At 39.4% G+C, this 20028-nt stretch overlaps 2 protein-coding genes across 25 annotated transcripts in view; one reads left to right on the forward strand and one right to left on the reverse strand.

Moving 5' to 3' along the window:
• RAB3GAP1 (RAB3 GTPase activating protein catalytic subunit 1) overlaps positions 1-19619 on the forward strand; it is a 44100-nt gene extending 24481 nt beyond the window's left edge. For 5 of the 12 annotated variants that reach the window (XM_084809233.1, XM_084809293.1, XM_084809252.1 and 2 more), the window contains 15 exons: positions 379-447; positions 2469-2542; positions 4061-4153; positions 4694-4860; positions 5766-5864; positions 6481-6653; positions 7708-7762; positions 8349-8720; positions 10026-10163; positions 11408-11635; positions 12504-12600; positions 12688-12791; positions 12888-13003; positions 13942-14044; positions 18523-19619. In XM_084809233.1, coding sequence (XP_084665359.1) covers positions 379-447; positions 2469-2542; positions 4061-4153; positions 4694-4860; positions 5766-5864; positions 6481-6653; positions 7708-7762; positions 8349-8720; positions 10026-10163; positions 11408-11635; positions 12504-12600; positions 12688-12791; positions 12888-13003; positions 13942-14044; positions 18523-18765 — 2131 coding nt within the window. In that variant the 3' untranslated portion in view covers positions 18766-19619. Of the gene's footprint in view, positions 1-378; positions 448-2468; positions 2543-4060; positions 4154-4693; positions 4861-5765; positions 5865-6480; positions 6654-7707; positions 7763-8348; positions 8721-10025; positions 10164-11407; positions 11636-12503; positions 12601-12687; positions 12792-12887; positions 13004-13941; positions 14045-17149; positions 17171-18522 lie in introns of all 12 variants that reach the window. The other 7 variants (XM_084809215.1, XM_084809273.1, XM_084809283.1 and 4 more) reach the window with 3 other exon arrangements.
• ZRANB3 (zinc finger RANBP2-type containing 3) overlaps positions 19125-20028 on the reverse strand; it is a 61422-nt gene continuing 60518 nt past the window's right edge. For all 13 annotated transcript variants that reach the window (XM_084809199.1, XM_084809191.1, XM_084809153.1 and 10 more), the window contains one exon: positions 19125-19991. In XM_084809199.1, coding sequence (XP_084665325.1) covers positions 19893-19991 — 99 coding nt within the window. In that variant the 3' untranslated portion in view covers positions 19125-19892. The remainder of the gene's footprint in view (positions 19992-20028) is intronic.

Raw genomic sequence — 20028 nt, forward strand, 5'->3', positions numbered from 1 at the left:
ACTGCCAGCAGAAGTACTCCGTGACTAGAACCCTGCTTGGGGTGCTTGCAGTGGCAGAAGTGGGGAAGGGATTTCCCTCTTCCCCTTGCAGCCCCTTGTGCCTTCTGGAAAACTGTTCTGGAGGGTGTGTGACATAACTGCCTGTGCGCGCGCGCGCATGCGCGTGTGTGTGCGTGCTTGCTTCAGGGGAAAGGGAAACAGGTGAAAGTTATATTCCTCTCCCCTTCCACTAGCGAGATCCTCCACTGAATCAAAAGCCGTCCTTGGATGTAAGGAGCCCTTTTGTTTGCAGAAGGCTAAATTTGGATCCAAGCTGTTGCCTGTGGTTGTGTGATGGTTTCAGAATTCTGTTTACCAGTGTACTACTCTTGTTTTCAGTGAACTCCATTTAGCAACTACATGGCCTCATCTAACAGAGGGTATAATTGTAGACAATGATGTTTATTCGTAAGTACATTTTCTGTCTTTGAATAGTTCATGTAGTCCAAATATCTGAACTGCATATTTAAGAACTCTGCCTTATTTGATAATTCATTCTAGCTTAGTTGGCAGTTTTGCTGTTTAATGAATATTTTCGTAACTATTTGTAGTAGTATTAAAGTTGACTTTGCTCATGTGCCTGATATATCTATTGTTTAAGAGGCAAGACAGAAATTCTTGGCTGGATTATCTTTTTCATATGTGAGCGTTGCTTCTGCTTGCCAAGGAATGTTATAGCATCATAGAGTTGGAAGGGACCTCAGTGGTCAGGAGCAGCCCCGGTGCAAGCTCTCCTGCTTCCTGAGGCTAGAGAGCATATGTCATACCGCCCACCTTGCACCCCCTTCCTCTTACCGCTGCTGTGTTACACTCCCTTCCCCTCCCAGCCTTCCCTTTCCCTTACTGCCACTGAATTGCACTCCCTTCCCTTTACCGTATTGTGCCCCGCCTCCTTCCCACGTTGTGTCATCCTTCCACTTATTGCTGCTGCATTGCACCAGCTTCCTTCACGTGTTGTGCCCCCCTTCCTCTTACTGCTGCTGCATTGTGCCCCCTTCCTCCCATCACACCACTACCCATTGACCTTACCATGTCATGCCCCCGTTCCACTTACTGTTTATCTTTACCACTGAGCCAGGGTACTAGAGGAAGTGGCTGGTGCAGCTCTTCAGAGAGCTGGCCGGGCCAAAATGCCTGGCTCTGAGGGGTCCTTCTTCAGAGCCAGATATGGGAAGGCTGTTCCAGGAGATCACCTGTATGCTTCCTTGGCCGACGTGGCTCTCTAGAGGGCAGCTGCTCTGGAGAGTCCTGCTGGCTGCTTTCTTGCTGGGCCAAATACCAGAGCAGGGGAGCAGCGGCACGGCTCACCAGAGCACCTGCTGGAGGCAGCGATGGTGGGGAGGGGGGAAGCAGTGCAATTCGCTACTCCTCCCATTTAGTTGCTTGAGGTAGGGGTTTCACCCTGCCTCATGGGAGGATTGGCCTGATCAATTCCCTGTTGATGCAAGAAATCCATTATCCTACCATCGCTGATTTGTGGCAATCCTGCCTCAGCTTAAAACCTCTAAAGAGAGTCCATCACCTTCCAATTTATTTATACCGCCCAATAGCCGAAGCTCTCTGGGCGGGTCACAAAAATTCCAAGGCACTGCTGAACAGCTTGTACTATCAGGAAGTTCTTCCTAATGTTTAGTCTAAATCCTTTTGCTGAATTTGGACCATTACTTCAGATCTAACCCTCTGGAGTGACAGTAAACAAAGTTGTTTTATCTACGTGACAGCCCTTCAAATATTTGAAGATGGCTATTGTATTGCTTCTTAATGTCTCTTTTCCAGGCTGTCATTTTCATGAGAAAGCCAGTGTATCAGCTTTCATCAGCCTAAAATTCTAAAGCTCTATTTTAAAATTCTTCCTCTCTTTTTAGAACATATGTTTCATAAATGGTTGAGTCAAGCAAGTTTAGTGGACATACCATTAATACCCTTTTTTATTAATACCCTTTATTTCTTTTTCTTTGTGATGTATTTTCTCCCTCTTGCACCTGATTTGGAACATTTTTAATGAAATTAGGAGGGGGTAGGAGGACTTGGATTTAGAGCACGTTTCCTTCCAGGAGTGTAAGATGGTAATAAAGGCAACAATAAGAAGACACTAAGACCTTTGATAGCTCAAACTTGTAAGAAGACCACTACACAGTAAATTTAGTTATGAGGAAGGAATGCTTAGATTTGCTAGTAGCCTGGCTCCATGAAAGAAAGCATAGGATTGAGTTTGCTATTGTGGATAATGAAAATAATGGAATTAAACAAGTAAGAGAGGTAGAGTGAGGGCTGAATAAGAGATGAAGAAATGGGTTAAATTTACTCTCTAACAGCACAGTATTCTGTGATATGGAAGCTCTGAGTTTGGGTTCTTCAGCAATATTTATGATTTGATGAAACAGAGTCAATAGTAACAGCAGTTGGTTTTGTTTTGTTTTGTTTAAAAGAGACTTGGATCCTGTGCAAGCACCTCAGTGGTCTGTGAGAGTCAGAAAAGCCGATAATCCACAGTGCTTATTGAGTAAGCAATCCAGAGCTTATATATCTTTCTTACTTTAAAATTACTACAGTAAGGGATGATGTAGTTTGACGAAGCACCCATGGAAAGCATTATGGCATAATGAAAAATCTATGTGGATTTTGCAGGAAAGACTTCAGTAAGAAAGATTTCCACATAGACTACAATGAGTGTGAGTGTGTGTGTGTGTGTGTGTGATGCATTGCTTTCCATGTATATTCTCCTTTAACAGTTGTTACGAAACATTCCTGTTACAGAAAAACATTGAATTTTTTAATGCACTTGGAAGATTTTGCTGTTAGATTTTTTTAAGATTTCAAGATCTACTTGCCATTCAAAATGCAGTTTCCTGTGTGAATTTCCACATCTGTTTGCTATCAGTTTAATTGACTGGTAAATCTTAATGGTGCGTATTTGATGTATAAAGTTCTGTACAACTTAAATTTAAAAGAGGACAACTTTTGTGCCTTGACATTATGTCTTAAAGTAGACTTAAGACCTGTAGCTTCAAGTCTCATGACATTGAGTAGTAAGATATGGCATTTGGGATAATGTTGGTTATACAGTGGACACAGAATTTGGTAATCTTAAGAGTCTGTGCAAGAAAATGAACCATTTGCCATGTTTAATGACTGATAATGCTGTTGCTTTTTGTGTGTGTATGAAAATGTTGTTTGAAGTTGGACCACTGGGTGGTGTTTAGTTTGCACGTGGAAAATGTAAGTTCAAATTTCTGCTTAGCCATGAAACTCATTGAAGGGCCCTGGGCAACTCACTATGTCAGTTTTTGGATGTTACATGCTAAATCATAGTTTAGCACTACATGAGCAAGCTGTGGTGAACCTTGGGCTTGAGTGCTTCTCCCCTCCCTTTTCTTTCTTCAGCGCATCCAAGATGAGGAGTTCGGAAACTTTTGCTTCAGCTTTTGCTTAACCATAGTTTGCTGTGTCATCTGGACTCAGAACTGTGGTTAACATTAACTAAGGTTGGTTTAAACAAACCTGATTTCAGTAACTAGGTTTTAATGTTGTCTTGCTTGAAATTAACCATAGTTAATGTTAACCACAGTTTGCTGGTCTGGACAATGCAGCTAGCCACAGTTAAGTAAAAATGGAAGTTAAAACCTCTAAATTCCACTTTATGGTCATGTGAAAGGGCTAGGAGAGCAGTATGTGAACCTGAGGCTCTATGTGGTTTGCTCATGTTGGATGCTACCTCTTAGCTTAATTTGGCTTGCTATGGGAATATGTTGGTACATTGCCTTATGTTCATGGGGTTCCTAGGTGGTCTCCCATTCAGACACTGACCAGTCCAAGCAACACCCCTGCATTACGGGCCTTCAGACCCCCTTATGGCATCAGTACTCATATGCACTTAAAGTACTATAGGAAAAAAGATACACACCCATACAAAATTATTTATATGAAGATTGTCATGTCTTAAATGTGTGGATTAAACCATAGTGGAAAATGTGCAGTCAGGAATCTGACTGCATGTTTGAATTATTATTTCCTTTTGCAGGTGATTTTGTTACTGAATTTTTCAAACTCTGCCGTCGGAAGGAATCAACTGATGAGATTCTTGGAAGATCAGCATTTGAAGAAGAGGGGAAAGGTAGAAATTAATGTTTTTTCTTTTTAAAAAAAGTTATTTTTCTTGATCCATGTGCTTGGGAAAGCAGCTAGGTGTCTGTCACTGTTGAAATAAGAGACATGTGATAGAACTAATGTAGTATCTAATGTGAATCGCTGCATTAAAAACATATTAGTGTAAAAAAAAATCCTTTCCTTAGGGCAATTTTATTTTCTAGTCCATTTCCTTCTTCTCCATTTCCTCCATTATTAACTGTTTTAAGACTCTGTCAGATATATTCAATCTTGGATGGTGGTCATTTTAATTCCCCCCCTCCCCTGCCAGCTCTGTAGCTTGCTCAACTTTTTGGCAGGCGATTACCAGTTTTTAATGTCAGTATAGCCTTGTTCTGGATTAGGCAGCAGGTGGCACACTCAGAATTGGGAAAGTAGCCTTGTAGTTGTGCTATTTGTACTTAATCAAAGACAGATAAGCAAAGATACTGGGGACATAAATGCAGATTACATATTAACTGATAATTTGAACTGTGGCTTTATTTTACAATACCTTGATATTTTATAGATGCTGATATAAGCCATGCTTTATCAAAGCTCACGGAACCAGCACCAGTCCCAATCCATAAACTCTCAGTGACAAATATGGTTCACACTGCAAAGAAAAAGATTCGTAAACATAGAGGTATAGATGAATCACCATTAAATAACGAAGTCCTCAATACTATTCTCTTGGTAAGTTACTATGTTACATTGCATGATGATGCTTTATAATAATTGAACTTGCATTCTTCTGCAGCCAGGAGTGCCTTTGCCCAACTTTGACTGCTGTGCCAGCTGTGGTCTCTTCTGGACAAGGTGATCTTGCAATAGTTATACATTCCCTGGTCACATTGAGTTTGGGGGACTGCCTTAAAATATCTGGAAGCTTCAATTGGTAAAAAATGCAGCTGTGAGGCTGTTGACAGAGATTCAGGTCTTCGATATTACATTTGTGTTCTATCAACTGCACTGGCTCTTAATTTGCTTTGGTCCAAGTTCAAAGTGTTGGTTCTTACCTTTTGAAGATCTAAAAGGTGAGGAACCAGGGCAAATGAAGGTCCCTCTTGCTTGGACCTGCCCACACTGGTGTCAAAAGAGGAGGCTGTGTTGCATGTCTCTCTGTTCAGTGAGGTGTGGAGAGCTGGGATTTGTGACCAGAACTTTTCTATAACAGTGCCATACTTTGGAACTTAATGCCAAGGGAGGTTCAGTTCCTTACCTCATTGAATGCCTTTAGAAGGCAATTAAATACAGTATTGTTTGAGCTTGCTTTTTATGGAGTTGGTCATAGGCTTATTTATTTGCTGCAATATTGTAATTCTGTATTTTTTGTTTATTTTATTATGCTTATTTATAGGATATTTTATTACACTATTGAGATGTAATATAAGTGTTCAGAGTGCTTGGTTTTGGGGAAAAGAAGGATATACATTATTTTTATAAAATTCCTGGTCTCCTCCATAGCAGAGTAAGCAAACATCTAGATGTTTTCAATAGTCCTGCTTTAATCAAATGCAATTGGAGCGCCTAATGCTTAGGAAAAATTATGAGAATAGCAAGTACTTTTGAAAGCTAACTGTATGTATTTTCCCATTAAGTACTTATTCCCTGATGCTGCTGACAAATCAACAGATGGATCTGAAGCCAGAACTAGTACTTCAACAGGATGCCTTCCTCCTCCAGACAATGAAGACTATGTAAGTTTAAACTGAATATGTGAGAAACTTTTAATACTTCTAATGAAAGAGAAAATTCACTGACCTGCTTGGGGGCTTTAAATATGTGGCTACTTTGGTTATGAATTTTTAAAATAAAAAGATGATTTTTCATACACAACTCCTTTCCCATGTTAGCTCTGTTTCTTAAATGTACTTTTAAGATCATAGCCTTAAGACTAGAGCCGTGTATACTCTTGGTTGAATCCAGTTGTGCCGTTCTGCTGATGGAAGCAGTTCTGTCAGCAGAACCAGGAGGGGAGCAATAACCCCTCTCCTCCGTCTGCCCTCAGAATCTGCCCTGGAAATCTGGGAAACCCTCTGTAGCAGAACTTCAGGTGGTACGGCGGGCTGCAGGGAGGAGGGGAGAGGGAGATGGTCCCCTGACATTAATGGAAGAATGCTAGCAACATTGGATTTAACCTTCTGTGCTTAAAAAAAATATCAAAAAATCAAAATTCTCTCAAGGCAACCCAAATACTCTACTAAAGCTGAATTCTGCAGCTTTTATAAATTAAGTAAATTTGCACATATGCTTATTTTTAATATTGCTTCATGAATTATTTTTGTCTTCATTCCCCCTGTCCCTTGTGTATAGAATCTCTACATCCAGTTCAAATCTGCTCCTTCAGACAGTTTAACTTACAAACTGGCCCTTTGTCTTTGTATGATTAACTTTTACCATGGTGGGGTCAAAGGAGTTGCACATCTCTGGCAGGAATTTGTCTTGGAAATGCGTTACAGATGGGAGAACAATTTCTTCATCCCAGGGTAAGTTTTACTAGTATAATTTAGTTATTTCTAATAGTAAATAGGCTGTGATTGATATCCAGGCTTGTGATGAAGAGAGAGCCAAATTTTACTGCCACCTGAAAGGCCTTCGTGTTTTCAGCCCATTAATTTGGTCTTATATAATAACAGTGGAAACAACCAATGTGTTTGGTACATTTGTATTGCCCTTCCTCCAAAGAATTTAGAATGGCATTTCAGATTATCAATAACCCTGTGAGGTAGTTAAGGCTGATAATCTGTGACAGACCCAGCTGCACCTAGTTTGCAATTCCACACTATGAGCAGTTGTTTGACTAAGGCATAGGTGAGTTCCTCTTGTGTATTTGCAAGCAGATCTGAAAGGCATTGCTGGATTTATTTTATTTATTACATTGGTATACCACCTTTCTGAAGGAGACCAAGGCAGTTCACAAAAAGTTCAGAAAATAAACAATGATATTTAAATAAAATCATGCCTGACAAGTGGGACTCTGCAAGCAAGGGTGCCCTCAAAAGGTCTTCTCCTGTTGATCTTAATAACTGAGCATCTTCATAGCAAGTTAGGCTGTCCCTCAGATAGCCAGGCTCTAAGTTGTTTAGGGCTTTCAAGGTTAAAACCAGCTCCTTGAATTGAGCCCAGAAAACAATTAGCAACCAGTGCAGATCTTTCAGTAGTGGGGTGATATGATCATGATACCATGCATTGATTAGCAGCCTAGCTGCTGCGTTTTAACCAGTTGAAGCTTCCAGATGCTCTTCAGACTGACTCAGGAACAGTTACAGCTGGGGTACTAGACGTAGTTGTACAAACACATTCATCACCACTGCTGCCACCTAAAAATCCAAGGACAGTGTAGGATCCAGGAGCACTCCCAAGCAACGAACCTGTTCAGGTGGCCAGAACAGGATTGTGGCCTAAGACCTTACTTGAAGTTTATTATGCATTTTACCTAGGGGCTGCTCCTTCTGAAAACTGCATTGGGAGTGTATATCTTGTAGCAATTAGTAGTTTAAAGCTTTTTTCTGTAATAATAATATAAATGTAACTTATTAGGTTAGCCAGTGGTGCTCCAGACCTGAGATGTTGCTTACTGCACCAGAAACTCCAGGTAAATATTGCAATATAAATAATATATAATAGACAAAAGAATGATCTTTATTTTTTTTAAGTAAAATAAGATCCATTACTCTTTCTGTCATTTTAGAAATTGTAAAATTTATCTAACAATTACTCCACTTCGTGGATAACGTATTAACCTGTTAGAGAGATAATCAGTGTTTTTGAAAAAAAAGTTTTTTTTTAAAAAACAACATGAGAACATCACCTACAGTAATATTTGTGCAGATGCTAAGGAAATGTTCTTGAAAACAATGTATTTTTTAAACATTGGGATGGGTCCAAAGAAATATGAGCAGAACTACACTTGCACAGTGGAGTTTTCAGCCCCACCCCCCATCTATGCTGCCCCTTGCATCCACCCCTCAGAGGGTTGAGGGATCCTCTGGAACATTCTGGGATGGGATAAGCTGGGGAAGGAACTGGTAGAAATCTGCAGATGGTGTCTTGTGTGAGGAAATCTGGGCGTGATGTAATCTCCTAGCGGTTGTTCATATATAAGTGACAATAAGCATTACTGTAGAAGTATATGTTACTAACATTAACATAATAGGTTTTCAATGTGCTTTCATTTCCAGATGTTAAACTGTTGCATTGAAAGAAAGAAAGCAAGAGATGAGGGGAAAAAAGTCAATAATTCCAGTCGCTCTTCTGGTGACACTGGGAAAACAATTGACCTGATGGGTAGAGACTATCCCAAAGACAGTGATAAGGAAAAAGGAGAAGTAGGAAAATCTTGGGAATCTTGGAGTGACAGTGAAGAAGAATTTTTTGAATGCCTAAGTGACACAGAGGAGCTTAAAGGAAATGGACAAGAAAGTGGGAAGAAAGGTGCTGCAAAAGACAGCAGCAAGGAAACTCTAACATTAAAGCCAGAAGGTCGTCTTCATCAGCATGGCAACTTGACTTTGCTTCATCCTGGAGACCCTCTCTATGTTCCAATAACGCAGGTTAGAACAGGGGTTTCCAGCCTTTTTGAACCTGTAGGCACATTTGGATTTTTGATAAAGTTTTGGGCACTGTTAAGGAATGGCTTCTGTAGGGGGCAATGAGTCACAGAATGGCTGGCATGGGGTGTGGGCAGTCACAAAATTTACTCCCTCAACAAAACACCAAATTCTCCCCCAAACACATGCACATACACATGTAAAACCACATTGACCACCCACACACCCTATAGTGCCTGCTCACACACACAGAAACAAACAGGATCACTCCCCACCCCCAAACCACCCACCCATCCATCCACACACAGGCATACAACCATGTACTCTATTCATCACACAAATACATGCACCCCACTCCCTGCTCTCCTTTTATCTCTCCAGTCCCCCAAGCTGCTTTCTCCCATCTTTTCTTTCAGTAGTGTAAGTTTAAAAAAAAAAAAATTGGGAGGGGCAGGGGGCCTTGGTGGGTGCCAAGCCAGGTGTCCAGGGGTACTGTTGTGCCTATGCACAGTGTTGCCAACCTCAGGGTTAGATGGTAAGACTTGCAAGTATTTCTGGTTGTCTGATTTCTACTAACATGATTCACTTATATAGAAAGAAGGAGCTTAAAGAAGCGGTTTCACATGAACAATTTTTATGTAGTGGTTTTAGTTTTCCCAGAAATGTAGATTTGTCTTGGGAATGTTTATCAATGTTTCTGAAATATGAATAGGCTCAGGAAGCTCTGAAGCAATTGCGTGAATTGACTCTTAGGTTCTTGTATTGAGGGATCCAGACTGCTCTGGGTTTTTCTTTTACATTTTCATAACTTAGACCAAGAGTAGACAAGTTGAAGCTCCTCTAGCTAAAGATGTTGCGTTTGTGAAACGTATGTCCAGTTTTATCCTTTTAGAAGTATAGGATAGGTAGCCATTGTTTTATGCCATGGGTCTTGCCATCACTGTGTACTTTTTGGTTTCTCCTTCAGTTACAAAGTTGCCTTATGCAAAGACAGATTATTTGTCCATCTAGTTTATTATAGTCCGGTCTCCTGTCCTTCTTTCCTCCTTCTCCTAGGTACCATAATGCAAAATGACAGTTTCCTGTTATGGCCGAACTGGGAAACTGTGGTTCTGTCTCTAAATATATCAAGGGTAGTCAGAGATTTTAAAAAAATCTGAACTGGATTGTGAATGATAGCTCCTAGGAGTGATGAAGTCACAAGAGTGGTTGTTTCACTGAATGTTGTTCTGTCTTTTGTTTATCCCAGTATTTATTGCCAAGCATGAAGGGAATTCCCCATTTAAGCTCTTGCTCTTTGTTTTTCAGGAACCAGCTCCTATGACTGAAGATCTACTGGAAGAACAATCTGAGGTGCTGGCTAAACTGGGAACATCAGCAGAAGGAGCCCATCTTCGAGCTCGCATGCAGAGTGCCTGTTTACTGTCAGATATGGAATCTTTCAAGGTAGGTGCAGGTTCTCAAATTCCATGGGATTGTATGAACATATTAGAATAGCACTCCAGATGGTACTAGTAGGATTTTTCAATAATATCTTATTTCAGTCATTGCTTTCCTTCCATTTTACTTTATTTCCTTTGTCTCTTCACCCAGCTTCACTGTATGCATCAGTGGGTAAAAATGTTCATATTTTTTCTTATGTTTTATAGTAGTCTAATGTGCTTGGCTTTTGTTTCTGATTATTTGCCCATTGGCAAAGAGTCAGTCATTTAAGTCAAAATCAGTTGTCTCTTTCCTGACTCTTTGAAACTGAAATAGTTGATTAGAGATTCTTTAGTTATTTCAGAGTTTCAGAATTGCTGTCTTTAAAAATTAAAATTGAGCCACAATTGTGTTTTCTCCCCAAGTCAGTTAAGTCTGGGCTATTAAAAGGTAGCTATTATAAACCCTGTTGGGTTTCAGAGTGTATGTATGGATTATTATACAGCACCTTTGTGAGTTATTGAAATGGCTTTATTGGGAGAATGAGAGAAGAGGCAAACAATCTAAAATTTAGAAGCGTCCACATTTCCCATATATGCCCAGGACATTAAACGTAGGGCAGCATCTCTGTCTTTTATACTTATATTTCAAGCACCTGAAATACCTAGGCACTGTACAAAACATTAAAATACTTCGGTACAGGGAATGGCAGGTGTGAAGACCATTCAGCTGTGCAAGTTACTGCTTTTTCTTCCAAAATACACAGAGGTCAGAGCCTGATCCTTCCCTGGACTCTGTTTCTGTCTATTTTATAGAGGAAAGTGGTGATCACGCATTTATATCTGTTTTCTGTACATGATTATTCAACATACATGAGATGCTGCCCTTAATTCTACAGTGTAGAGCGTAGAGTACCTAGTTTTTAGGGCCACTGAGAGCATTACATTTCTGCATTATAACCCTAAAAATTAATGTGCGGAATTGCCTACAAATGTACCAAAGAGCAGAATTTTCCTCTCACTGAAAAAGCCAGACACAACTCTGAGTGTTGTATCTTGTAGAACTGCTTTGGAAATTCTTAACAAGGAAAACTCATGTCTGACTCTTCCTACAAGTTGACAGCTTTCATCTTAGGCAGCCTAGTTTTATGTATGTACCAAAATGCAATGCTGTATAGTCCTCATTATCCTGCAAAAAGGTTTTTGCTTTGGGAAGTATATGAAGAAATGAACATGTTCTATGTCTGCTTTTTTCCCTCTCCATTGTAGGCTGCCAACCCTGGTTGTTGTCTGGAGGATTTTGTAAGATGGTATTCACCTCGGGATTATGTAGAAGAGGAAACCGTGGATGAAAAAGGGGATGTAGTCATCAAGGGTGAGCTGAGTGCCCGAATGAAGATTCCAAGTAATATGTGGGTTGAAGCATGGGAAACAGCAAAGCCAATTCCAGCAAGAAGGCAAAGACGACTCTTTGATGACACTCGTGAAGCAGAGAAGGTAAAAACAAAACCTAGGACAGTGTGATCTTTAGAAGGTATTACATAATAAAGACAGAACCCACTTCCAAATGTATTTTGTTTACTGAATTTCTCTAGTGTTGCTCATAATGTTAACATCTGTAGAGTTTGCTTTTATTATTGGACTGAGTAATGCAGTTTCCTTCTGGAAATATAACCCTCTAGATTGGCAGACATTTTGATTGTGGAAACATGTAAACAAAACTAGTTAAACACACTTGCAATTTTAAAGATCAATTAACACTTTAGAATTACAGGTACTTCGGGAATGAAAACTCCCCCCCCCCTTACTTGGCAGTAATTGTGATAGTTCTTCTTTCAAACCTCTGCCTCCTGCCCTTCATTAGCTCTAAGCAGTATCCATCTATCCTTCCAGCATTCACTGCTTTCTTCACAAACATACCTCCCACCAAAAGACAGATGATGATTAGTTGACAAGCACCTCTTCATAGCCTCACTTGGGGGGGGGGGGGGGCTGCTTTTCCAATAGCTTCCAAATGGTGTTCATTGATTAAATAGCTCTGGAGTTTGTATTTCTGCTGTTGCACTCTTAAATACTAATTTCTTTATGCTAGTTTCAGAGCCTTAACTTTCACAAAGGACAAACACTTTAAAGAAGTCCCCAAAGAATTTCTGCAAAATTATTTTCTCCTGCATTTTGAATAATTTTTATGATGGCTGTGAATTATAAAGGGAAAAGATTCATAATTAGGGCTTATTCTAGTATTTTAGTTGCGATAATATGTGTACTTAAAATACCCAAGAGGTGGTGTCTATTGTGCAGAATTAAGGTGATCAGATAGTAATGACAGAATTATTGTGATGTAATGCTTTTACCATATCTTCAGGTGTTGCACTATTTAGCAGTTCAGAAACCAGCAGATCTTGCAAGGCATCTTCTGCCTTGTGTCATCCATGCAGCTGTACTCAAGGTAAAGGAAGAAGGTAAATAACGCTTGTTAAGCAATGTCATATGTTTGGAGTAAAGGTAGAACTATTACTACAATATATTTCATTTATATTCTCCAACAGAATCACTGGAAGACATTTCTTCAGTAAAGAAAGTAATTAAGCAGACAATCACCCATTCCAGTAAAGTTCTCCGGTTTCCAAACCCAGAAGACAAAAAATTAGAAGTAAGCCATTCTCCCTCTAAACTTGAGTCTAGGAAAGTAACTTTCTAAAAAGTGTAGAATGTGATAGCATGGAAAATGTTTTCACTTCTTACATAGGAAATCATCAGTCAGATTATGAGTGTGGAAGCCACCATTGCCCGGGCAAGATCACTGAAAGCTAAATTTGGGATAGAGAAATGTGATCCAGAAGAAGAACGCAAAGATCTAGAAAGGTGAAATATCTTAGGACTCCTCATGTTTCACAGGCTTATGCAGATGAAATTTATTCACAACCCCCTTTCCTTTCTTTAGTGCAAGGCCATGTCAGGCTTATATGTTACATTTTTCTCACACCCTGCCGTTTGGTAGCTATTGACATGTGTTAGCATGGCTGGCTTCCAAACATTTACATATAGCTCTGCAACCCAAGTAAGGAAACATGCCACATAGAGCTGTTCTGAATTTATACCGTTCTTTTATCTTCAAGCTGGTTTCAAATTGGTTAAGAGTGATTCCTGGTTAGCAGAAATCATGGTTAATGTTGGTGCTGACATAACTATTAATCATCGGTGAGGTGGTAGAAGGAGGGCAGGGAAGGTTTGTGCATGCGAGTAGGGACCGTGGAGGAAGTGCTCAGTCCCATGGCCAGTACCCACTCCTACCATTGGTAAGGGATTGAGAATGTTACGCTGGCATCAGTCCTTGTGAGGCAGTAGACATAGATGCATTTGTCCACTTTTTAAAGACCACACACATCTTTAAGTGCTACTCATCACAAGTCCTCTGGATGAGAAAACTAAAGAAATTAAACAAGTCTGATTGTGAATACTGACAAGCTCAGTAAGAATCCAGGGCAGCTGGTTTGCCACATGCACATTCAACACTTAATGACTGTAGTGTCAAGGTCTTTCAGTGGACTTAGTTTGTATAGCTGACAGCTGAATTAGTTCTGCAGAGTTGTGCAATCAAGACATGAAAAGACAAGTGATATATACCCATGTGTGAACTAGCCCTAAGTTAGATACCTAGAATTATATGTGTATGTCTGTTGAGTACCTTCAGTGTTTGGTACCAATACTGAGATTTTGAAGAAACAACCCCTGTTTAAACACATAAAATTGTGCCTCTTTTGCTAACTCTTTCCTTTCTCACTTATCTTCTGTACTATCAGATTTGTGAATTCTTTTCTGGAACAGCCAGAAGTATCTGTCATTGGTGCTGGAAGAGGGCCTGCTGGTACTATTATTCACAAGCTTTTTGTGAATGCACAGAGGGTAAGCTGGACCTTCTTAGCATCTCTAATGTAGGTTAAGTAAGGTAATTAATCTTTTTGTTAAGGATGATACTTGAATGCCAGGCTTTGAAAGTGCTTTTCTGTGTAAGGATACTCTGGCTATATTTCCATTGGGTAACCCAGATAGTCTGTTGCAGAAATAAGGACAGTCTTGTGGCAGCTTCAAGACTAAACAAACCTGTTATAGCATACGCTTTCATGGACCAGAATCTAGTTCATCCCATGCATGAAGTATAATACTATGTTAAATCTTCCACTAAATGGAAAAACAGCAGTACCTGACAAAAGCACATATGGATCAGTGTGTTCTTTTCAGGGTAGTACTTTTATGAAATGATTGTAGAAATTCAGGCAGATTGCTGCACATTAATATTGAATTGATTCTGGTAGTTTCTAGGCTGTCAGAAAAAAATCATGTTTGTATATAATAGCTAGCATTGAATTATTTTCAAGTTTACTGCTTCACCACATGTCATAACAACTTCTGGAATGTTGTAGTATATGTGTTTATTTCATGATCCTTTGCTATTGACTCAGCTGCTGAGGACTCGGGAAGAACTGAATAGGCAGAAGACCTTAGGGAATGGGTGATGGTCCTAGCACCCGACAGGGAACCTAGGAAGTTAGCATCCCTGGGGAGCCTAGGAGAGGAAGGTTGAAATGAGAGGATTGCACATGGGAATGAGCTGCAGAGTTGAAAGAAGTTGACATTTACAAAACAATATGGAATAACTAGCCAAATGTGTGGCTCTAGTTGGTGTATTACAGTAACTTGTGCTGCGGCTTAGAGCCAAAGTGCCCCTTGCATGAGTTGAAGGGACTTCTGCTTGAGCCTGGGGGAGATGTCAATCACCCTAACCTGACTACAGCTTTCTGTGCTGCATTGCATGTTTTTCTAGGGGTGTCTCTCAACTTGTGGGACAAGCTTTTCAGGGCTTCAAGGATCTGTAGCAGAAAGGGAACAGTTGTGCACACATCTCTTTGGATAAAATACTGTATTTTCTGTAAAGGGAGTAGTCTGGGGAGGCAGTTCCACATGGGAAGTTGCTCTCAGTGCAATGAAATTTAGTTTGTAGGAAAACCTGAAACTGGGTAGAATGTTATTGGAGTAGCCAGCATACAGACTTTCCGTGTGTGTGTGTGTGTGTGTGTGTGCGCGTGCGCACGCGCGCATATAAATGCAATTCAGCAGCCAGAATGAAGACACAATGAAGTGGCATAAAATTAAATTTATCACTTAATTACATTGGGTTGTGCTGCTCAAGTGGAAATCTGGTACAGTGACTGCAATAGGGAAGACAGGGCAGGAAAGTCCAGTTGCACAAATGGGAGCACTGGATAAAAACCCATAGTGACTGATACTTTTAATTATGCATGGAACAATATTTATTTATGATCTGCCCTTCTTCACTTAGGGCATGGTTTTCCCCACATCCAATTTATCCTCACAAGAATCCTACTAGTTAGGTTGGGCTTGAGAGACAGTAAATGGCAGGTCACCTAGTAAATGACTGCAGGAGGGATTTGAATCTGGTTATTCTCAGTCCTAGTCTAACACTCTAATCATTGCGCCACACTGGCTCATTGCAGCTTATGTTAAATCAGGGAAATGTAGTCATGGTTCCTTTCAGATAGCTGGTTGTCTATTTTGTTTTTAAGATGCCCAATAACAAACGTTCTTAAAAATTAAAAACATAAAATATAAAACAACACTAAGACAATGTTAATAAAAGTAACTCCAATAAAAAGAGCAGCCAAACACAATAAAACCAAAATAAAGCAACAGGTCAAACCATTTCCTTGTTGTCTAGAGAAGTGCTCAGTAGTTTGGCTAATTGCAAATGTATCTATTTGTAGCCATTAGCCTACTGGAACCCCTTGTGCTAAATGCTCCTCTTCAGTTAAAATGCAACTGTCTGAAACTGACTTTAAGTCTTTTGAGGGCCTAACAGATCTAAGGTATGTTGGCTTTTCATGCTGGAGCAGAAATCAGCATGTCACAATGTGCAGTTCTGAAGGACAGCAGATAAACAGGGCATCATTGTGATAAAAGGGTAGCTTTTCACTGATGTAGCGTTAATTTCTAAATTGGTGACAGTAAAGTATCTCTTGCTTTGGTGAATTTCCAGGTTAGAAGGTCAAATGATCCATTTGACTGTCACACTCATTTATTATGGCACCCTTTTTCAGTATTATTTGCCATAATGGAAACCTGATGCCAGTGCCGCTAAGAGAAACTCTGGTTTAAAACACTGGTCTCTAACTGGGTAGCTTGTTAACAACGTACACAAGAACCTTGGGCCCTTTTGCTTATGCAGTTGACTTCTCGTACAGACGCAATAAATAAAATAGCATTATTCTCCATGTATAAAATGGCTTTTAGAAACCATTTTATACTATTGTTTTACAAAAACGTGGCAGTGGCTGACCATCTTAAAGAACACTTATTTTTGGAATAGGTATCTCAGTGAAAACAGTGCCTGCTGATGTTCATTTCTACAAGTGTATTAACTGGCAAAACAGAATCCTAGATAGGTTTTGATTTTAAGTAAGGTGGGATGACAGTTCTTTGTATTAAATTACATTAAAATGTAAGATTGAAGAAAAAGACAAGGTCCCCAATTCAAACCCCTGCACGTACACAAAAGCAGCTCATGCAGATATGGCCTGTCCTGTCCATTTCAGTGGCAGCAGTAGATCCATTGCAGAGAATACATGTCTATGTAGTGACTGCCTCTGTTGGAATGCATGGGGCAGCTGCTGCAAATTTGGAAGCTTCTGTGTCTATCAGTCCCTGGATTAGAACATGCAGAAAGTTACATCTATTGAACAGTTAAAAAATCTATTGACTTGTAGTGTGTGAACAAAATTAACAATATTCTTTGTACCAATTGTGTATCAGTCTGTTTTACATCTGTTTTGTGTTTGGAGCGTTTATCATATTCCTCTTGACAGCACTGTGTACCTGAATGCAGGACATGCTCCTTTTAAAGCAGAGTCCTGAAACCTCTCTGTAACCCCATGTGAGTCACCTCTGACTTGCCTTTCTTTCTGTCTTTTATCACTGATTCTCTTCCTTATCCAGCTGACTGAATCTTCTGAGGAGGTAACTAAATTTTCCCTAATTTTCCAGTCATCTGCCTAACTTCATGTAGGTATATAAAAATGAATGCTGTAGCAACGTAGTATATAATGATTTGATTACTACCAATCATTTGCATATTTAAACCATTAAAATTTCATCTTCCCAGCTTTAAACAAGGTTTTTAAGTCACATGTTTTGAAACCAGTACAATATGTTGTAGTTAAACTTGCAACTGAAGAACCGCAGATTCAAGTGGGCATCTAATTATTTAGAAACTGTGAGAAGCTTCTGAAGTTTAAAAGCCACCTAGAGCACTGCCTTGTTTTGACACATAGTTGTTGCCTATGACCTGTTCAGGTGGGGTGTTTGTGTTTTGGCTAGCAAGGGCAAAGCATAATGTAAAGAAATTCCAAGCACCAAACTAAAATAGTTACAAAACCCCCACTTGTTCATATTAATTAGAGAAAATGTTCCGTTTTGCTACTTTAGTGATATTTTTCATGATTGTAAAAATAGGTTTACCTCGGTCAGTTATATAATTGCAAACTGGGTCCAGTCATTTTTTTACTTGGAGTTATCTTTCTGAAAGAAATTTAAATGTTTTCACGAGACCTTACTTCTGCAGGGAAAAAGTGGAAATTTCTTTTCAGAATGCTCTACAGGAGTTTTCAACCTGTTGGGAGTGGCAGGACAGTTAATTTGAAACAGATGAGGGGCTATAGGTCAGTGGTAAAGCGTGTGCTCTGCATGCAAAAGATCCCAAGTTCAGTGCACAGCATCTTGCTTTGAAAATTGCACGTAAGCAGGAAAAGATCATTGTCAGTTGAACTAATGGTCTACCTGGTTAGAAGGTCACATCCTATGTTGAAAAGATTGTACACCAAATCCTGATTAATGTTGGTTTCCTTGAATACAGACCAAAATATCAAAGAATTCAAGATAAATGTTGTAGTCTAATTTTGCTTGTCATTTGATGGAATTAGTGTTTAATATTGCATAGTATAAAAAGTGATTTTTGTGTGTGGAGAGAAGTCTGAAGCAGTTTGAGGCCCACTTTTGGCACTCAACTGAGAAATAGTCTGTGATGTCCTATATTCTGTTTTTCTCTAGGCTCTGTATTTAACACCTTTATACAAGCATTAGTCTTTGTTGTAGAGGCACAAATTCTAAATGAAAGAATATGTGTACCTCCATTTTAGAAACCCAGTGAACATAATGCTATCACTGTCATGCTCATTTGTTTGTTGGTCTCTTACATATCTGTTGGTGAAGTGCTACTTGTAAATATCTGAGTCTCACTCCATTTACCTAATGTAGTCCTTATGTCTCAATTATTTGATATAGTTCTAGCAAGCAAAATGTATTTCTTATAGGTTACTACAATGATGCCCTTTGATGAAGAATTAAAGAGATCTGGCTCTGTGGATGAGAAACGGTTGAATTCTGGAACAGTTGCAGATTTCCCACCTCCAGCAGGGCGTGAGGTTATTTTACGCACGATTATCCCCCGGCCTGCACCTTACTCTAAACCTCTGCCTCAGCGAATGTACAGTGTTCTTACAAAAGAGGATTTCCGACTTGCTGGTGCCTTTTCTTCTGACACAACATTCTTCTGATGTCACCATCTAGTCCGCTGATCTTGCATCTTGTGCTGGTGAAAGTGTTTTTTCAAGGAAGTGTATACCTTGAGGGGGTTGTTCTGCCCAAACCTTTATAGCTGAGGATAATCCTTTTGTAAGCTAGTAAACAAGAATAATTCTCAGACTAGTCATTCAAAATCAATGCCTATGCCAAACAATTTCCTTATGAAAGGTGTTTGCATAATTTTAGAGTAATCCTTTCTGCCGAGAGCCCCTTTCTGTGGAACTACCTGCAGGTGTTAGAGGGCTTTTGAGGGATGTTGGGAACTGCATTACTGGTTTTCAATTAGCAATCCATTCCTGGTAAGTAAATCTGCTTACAGTGATAATGGAATGATTGAAACAACTGTATATTACTATTGTGTAAAAGCTAAATATGGTGATAATTGTAGAATTCCATGAAGTTGTGTGAAAGCTTGCTTTGCTCAGTTTTATGCTCATTTAAAATGAGAAATAGGTATGTAACTACCACAAGTGAGTTCATACTATTTAAACCTACACCTATTTTTGGCTTAATAAAATACAACTCATTTGTGGGTCTACTTTGTTGTGCACCTTACTAAAAAGGTGGGCCAAAAATGTAAGTTATTCTATATCATTGTGTGATCCAGAAAACTAAAAGTGATAGTTTACTATAATATACATATCAAACCATAGCACCAGAATTCTTTGCATGGTATAAAGTGCATTAAACCATGTGGACCTCTGGCTTTGAACTCTGAATACTATCATGTTTAGTACAGAATGAGGTAAAAAACTTTAACTTTGATATGATAAAATCCAGTATGTATTATTAGTAATAATAAAAAAAAGCTGGGTAAACACAATACAAACACAAGCTTAGATCCAGAATTGTCATTGGGGGGGGGGATCCTTTAGAGATTTCAAGGGCATGTGGGAGGCTGCAGGGGGAGGAGAGGAGGCAAAATTTCTGTTCTGCTAGTGGTATCTTTCTGCTGGTGGAATAATAATTCTGGATCTAACCCAAGGAATAGCTTAAACCCTAACAACGGGATTTTCAAACAAGAGTTAGTAACCTGTTACAGCACATGATTGATACCAGTTTGTTCAAGCTGTGCATAAACCTCTAATAATGAATACTTTCATAATTTCACAAAAAAATTGGTAATGTCAGATCCATATTTTGAAGCTACGCATTGTCTTTTCAATTGGCTTCTTTCCTTTGCTTGTTTTGCTGTTCTCTGAAAAGAAAAAAGTAGTACAACAAATCAGATAAAA

Source organism: Heloderma suspectum, chromosome 1 (genome assembly GCF_057233095.1).
Source record: "Heloderma suspectum isolate Gila_16-S chromosome 1, 16-S_ref, whole genome shotgun sequence".
Classification (NCBI taxonomy): domain Eukaryota; kingdom Metazoa; phylum Chordata; class Lepidosauria; order Squamata; family Helodermatidae; genus Heloderma; species Heloderma suspectum.